Source organism: Saccostrea cucullata, unplaced genomic scaffold, assembly GCF_032062105.1.
Source record: "Saccostrea cucullata isolate Sc308-1 unplaced genomic scaffold, CSIRO_AGI_Scuc_v1 ctg23204, whole genome shotgun sequence".
In the NCBI taxonomy this organism is placed as follows: domain Eukaryota; kingdom Metazoa; phylum Mollusca; class Bivalvia; order Ostreida; family Ostreidae; genus Saccostrea; species Saccostrea cuccullata.
Window position 1 is genome coordinate 1 of NW_026932453.1, and position 5,212 is coordinate 5,212.

At 33.8% G+C, this 5,212-nt stretch overlaps 1 protein-coding gene across 2 annotated transcripts; it reads left to right on the forward strand.

Annotated features, from left to right (window-relative positions):
- Window positions 1-11: 11 nt before the first annotated feature.
- LOC134235162 (uncharacterized) lies at window positions 12-5,200 on the forward strand. 2 transcript variants are annotated; one of them, XM_062717260.1, is made up of 8 exons: window positions 19-219; window positions 819-919; window positions 1,182-1,210; window positions 1,508-1,563; window positions 2,119-2,227; window positions 2,585-2,646; window positions 3,005-3,082; window positions 4,431-5,200. In XM_062717260.1, the coding sequence occupies exons 2-8, from the start codon at window positions 826-828 to the stop codon at window positions 4,600-4,602; spliced, it is 600 nt and encodes a 199-aa protein (XP_062573244.1). In that variant the 5' UTR covers window positions 19-219; window positions 819-825; the 3' UTR covers window positions 4,603-5,200. The 2 variants fall into 2 exon arrangements, with proteins under 2 accessions (XP_062573245.1, XP_062573244.1); XM_062717261.1 differs by lacking the exon at window positions 1,508-1,563 and having other exon boundaries at window positions 12-219.
- Window positions 5,201-5,212: the final 12 nt, after the last annotated feature.

The following is a 5,212-nucleotide window of genomic DNA, read 5'->3' on the forward strand; positions in this document are numbered from 1 at the left end:
ACTCGTGAAAATATGAAAAAATTCTGTCCCACTCGTGAAATAAACTCCATATTCATCTACCAACCCTTGAATATCCTCTATTTATCTCACTTCACAAAATTATCATCTATTAACAAGTCGTACAACATTTAATATTCAAATTTTTTTTTTTTTTTTTTTTTGCTTCCTTTCCAGATATGAACAAGAGAAAAGAGAAGACCAGGGCAAGGATGAAAAGAGGTAGGTTAACCTCATACTAAATGAATAAAAAATGTGCTTTATTCTTAATACCCACCCACCTTTCCCCTTCAAGCCAACAAAAGTTTGAGATGATTGATTGATTGTATGTTGTTTAACGTCCCTCTCGAGAATTTTTCACTCGTATGGAGATGCCACCACTTGCCGGTGGAGAGCTGCAAATTTTGTAGTAGGCACTTACGGCCATTGAGCAGTGAGGGATCTTTTTTGTGCCAGCACCTACTGCGAAACAGACCTCAGTTTATACAGTCTCATCAGAAGGACCGGTCTCCACATCTCACAGTGGGATTTGAACCCGCGGCGTAAGGATCAACTCCTTCCTTCACGACTCTAGAGCAGACGCTCTAACAACTGCGCCACACGGGCGACCAAAGTATGAGATGTGGTGGGTAGAGGGAGCACTTAAATAAGTTTGTGTGCCAGTTTGTAGACATATGTCCAGAGAAAGAATTGTATGATTGATGGAGAATTTTTAAGTTCAAACTACTTCTGCTGTTCTGTCTTCTGGTAGGGAATTTATAAAGACTCTGGACAGATTTCCTATTTCCTTCATTTTTTTCCCTTTCATTTCATATCTACAGTGAAACTATGGAGACAAATTCTGAGGATACTGTCATTCATAGGCAGGATGGTTATGACAACACCAATCCGTCATCGAGACAGAGTTCAACAAATCGTTCTGGTAGGAAAAAATTCGACGTAATAGTACCAACAGTGTGATAACATCACAATTTTTACCCAAAAGTCATAGTTCCTCTCTTCTTGTAGACTCATCTGCATAATTATCATATTCCAAAGAAAAAAAAGCAACCAGGTTCTGAGTGTAACAAAAGGCTTAAAGTAATTTATCTGGTTGGTAGCATGCACATAAACTGTCTCTAAGGACAGTTAATAAAACCTTTGAAAAGCTATGTTGATGATATGCTTTTATATTAATTTTTCAGAAATTAATACAGATTTCATTGCAAAACATGTGAGTATTTTTAAAATGTCTGCATTTTATGAAAAGGGTGGAGATAAGGAATAGTGATCTACCTTGTAAAAACTGCAAACTATACAAATTTATGAACAGGACATAAAAATGCACTCATGGAATTTCCAGAAGTGTGATCATGCTTAGGATGAGTACAAGCATCCCATGCAGACTGGTTACACTTGCTGTGAACCCCATGTATTGATCAAGTACTCCGAACATTCAGCATAAAATTTATAATATAGGTAGAGTTTCAGATGCTCATTGCACATTTATGTCCTTCATAATATATTGCAGGTGAACAGCATTGTAAATACCTTGGCAGACATGATGAATTGCAGCTTAAGCAAATGGTAAATTGTAGCAAATTTATATTCTTTAAACCTGTACACTGCTTCATTCCTGAGCCCGTACAGGTGTCATAACAGTATTAGGGGTGTGTATTGAGCAAAATATTTCGATACGATACGATATGTTATAAAGCGATATGCGATATATTGGATTATTTATAAAGTCTTTCAAAAATGTCTTATTAATGACATTTAATGCATAAATTTGATAAAAACTGTGTGAGTCTAACATAACATGTTAAAATATAGTTGTCTATGTATTTTGTAATAGTTATTTAAGATGTGCTCTCTCCTTAATGTTTATTTCATTATTGACCAGTTTCAATTTAAAACAGTTCAAAATAATCTTTGGTAACTGAAATTCCCAAGTTTTTTACAGAATTAAAAGGAAAACTGCCTGTCCGATACGTATTGGAAGTTATTTTTTCGATACGATACATTCCAGAATATCGATACGTATTGAATATTCGATATATTGACACAGCCCTAAACAGTATTCAGTTATTAAAATTAACTATACCATTCATGGTTTCTCATTTTTAAAACATGCTATTTCAGTGATGAGGCTGAACATAAACGGCATCATGAATTCATAAGAAGCCCAGAAAAGATGTATGCAGACAATTATTTAAAGTATTGCTTTGGGGCCAAATATATAGAACCTGAGGTAAGAAGGACAGGTTTTTCTTTCAGATTTAAAGTATGGGTAAAATCAGAAGTACTGCACCATGACACAAAATTGTTTTAATGGATGTATCTCTTCATTTTTTGCCATCATTTAGGCTTTTCGGAAGCAAAACATTATTAGAATTGATTACTTAAGGGGAAAAAATTACAGCCAAAGTGTTAATTTACAGATAAAGGACAAACAGTTTGCATTATAGAAACATATACCAGTACCTAAATTTTGATTACTCTCAAAATCTGCCAAAGGTTTCATGTCATAAATACAATTCATTGTATATCTCTTCTTCAACACTGAGATATTTGCTGTAATTAGTTTTCATTTCATTTAACTGTGCAGGATTTCGAATACCTTCAACAGATTCTAGGAGAAAGGATTTGTGTCAACAAATTTTTACCAGGGTATGTGATTAATAAATGCAATCTTTAAACATCGTCTTTACTGCTGGACATTTAGCAGTCAAAATGTTGGCATGATTGTAATAGGCATTGAACCCTCTACCGAAATTGTGAAATTCATGACCCCAGGATCAGGGGTTCTAGTGTTAGGGCAGGGCTCTAATGATTATATAGTGACAGTGCATTAATTCTTTGAAAATCTTCTCTTTTGCTCCTGGGTTTTCAACCAGTGAATTATGTACATAGTTAGGTTCATGTACTCGATTGTTATGTTCATTCATATTTGTTCAAATAATGATTTATCAATAATATTTTGTTTCTTTTATAACTTTCAAGGAAAGACAAATACTTTCTTTTTCAGATCTATTTTCTCGAGGTACTCTTCATTTAAAAACTTAGACAATGAGGAACTGGAGAAGATCTTCATTGATTCTCCTTTGTAAGTTTGTGTGAATATCCATCTTAGCTTACATGTACCTGAGGCTCAAGTGAGCTTTTCGGATCCCATTTTGTCCGGTGTCTGTCTATCTGTATACTTCTCATATTTTCGACCTCTTCTCAAGAAACACTGGGCCAATTTCAACCAAACTTGTCACATGGTAAAGGGAATTCAAGTTTGTTCAAATTAAGGGCCACACCTTCTTCCAAGGGGATACAATGTATAATAACGAATTAGTGATAAATCAATGGAATCTTTTAAAAATCTTTTTCTCCAGAACCATTGGGTTAAACATTGTGACATCTATGGAAACATCCTCCAGTAGTATAGAATCAAGTCTGATTAAATCATAACCCCCAGGGGTAGGATGGGCCACAATGGGCAATCAAAGGTTTACTAAGGAATACATAGGAAAAATCTTAGTCTCAAGAACAGCAAAGCCAAGATTATTCATATTAATATAGAAGCATCTTCGGGTATTGTATGTTCATATTTGTTCAAATTATGACCCCCAGGAATAGAAAGGGGCCACAACAGGGGGATTAAAGTTATAAAAAGGAATATAAAGGATATATCAATAAATATTTTCTTCACAATAACAGCAAGGCCATGATCAGTCAAAATGATATAGAAGCATCTTCAGGTAGTATAGATTCAAGTGTGTTCAGATCATATCCCTAGGGGTAGGACTAGGCCCCAATCGTATGGGAAAAGTTCTGGAAAAATCTACTTCGGGGTAGCCATGATTAGACAAAGAAATATGGAAGCTTCCTCCAGTAGTGTATAGTTAAACTTTTCAATACAAAACTGATTTCTGCTTTTTCCAAGCTAAAGAACTCAGGTGAGTGATGTGGCCCATGGGCCTCTTGTTTCTTATACCTTTATGCAGTGGATGTCCTGTCCTGTTCTGATATATTAATTTGTCTGACCTAAGAAAAATTAAAGATGTCAAGGAGTTTGCCTTGCATGTACTTATATTTTGATACTGCAAAGGACAGAATACGGTACATGTATATGATAAGGCCATCATTAAAAATATCTTTGTTTCCCCTAACCCAACCCTAGAATCTGAAGTTGGATAGGTAGGTAGGTAAAATTTTTTTTTTTTTTTTCTGACAGCAGCTTTGAAAATACATTCTGATTTTCTGATAAGAACGGATTTTGATGAAATTGTATTTTATAAAAGTTGATAAACATTAAAAAAAAAGTATTTGAATAATCTTCTTTAAAAAACTTTTCAGTCGGCGGGATTTAGTTGGGTCGGTCGCATTAGGGGAAAGAAAGTTATTTTTTATTTTGGCCTAATATTATTATTTTGGAAACCCTATATGAATTTTTCTGTTTTCAGAATGGGACATGAGTACTTCAAATTTGTCATACTTAAAGAAGCAGTGACATATTTAGTTTGCTGCAATACAGGGCTGCCATATGAGGAGTCAGATGAACGATGCTCACAAACAGAAGCTTCTGTTGCCCAGCATAAACGTGTTCAGGAAGGCTGTTTCCCGTTTAACTTATAATGTATAACTAATTAAATCCTAGATGTTTATTTCAGTGGATTGTGTCACCGCCGGGTTATGTAAACACATGCTAGGTAGCACCCATATGAGGTGTAAATTGAAGTAACTGGTGACAAACCAGCAATTGGAGTTATAACTCCTCATGAAAAAAGTTAATAAGATTAAATAAATTTTTAGTCTTAAATATAATTTTATTTTTTACCACATGCAAGCAAAAATCTTGATAGTTTTTATTCTTAGTAATGTGCAGAACATATAAAGTTATATAGGTTATCAAATTTTGTTTAAAACATAATTAGTAAAAAATCTTTTTAACTTTTTTATTATGTATAGAAAATCTTAATATTTTCAGATGTTCAATATTTCAAGAAAATTAAAACAATACCTGTGCGGATCAAACAAATTTTTTTACCGCATATGAATATCAATTGTACCACAAAATATAAAAGCATTTACAATTGGGCAATACTTAATATTGAGAAGAAGAATATACAGTACATGATGTACATAAATAAAACATACATGTATAATATTTTCAGCAATGGATATTTCAACACTGACACCTGTCATATGTGACCTTTTTTCCTTTCTCTGTTGGAAGGTCTCTTAA

Coding starts and splice junctions, on each gene's coding strand:
- LOC134235162 (XM_062717260.1), top strand. CDS start 826: ATGGAGACAAATTCTGAGGATACTGTCATTCATAGGCAGGATGGTTAT. Junction 1,211..1,507: donor CAGATTTCATTGCAAAACAT/GTGAGTATTTTT, acceptor AATATATTGCAG/GTGAACAGCATTGTAAATAC. Junction 2,228..2,584: donor CCAAATATATAGAACCTGAG/GTAAGAAGGACA, acceptor TTAACTGTGCAG/GATTTCGAATACCTTCAACA.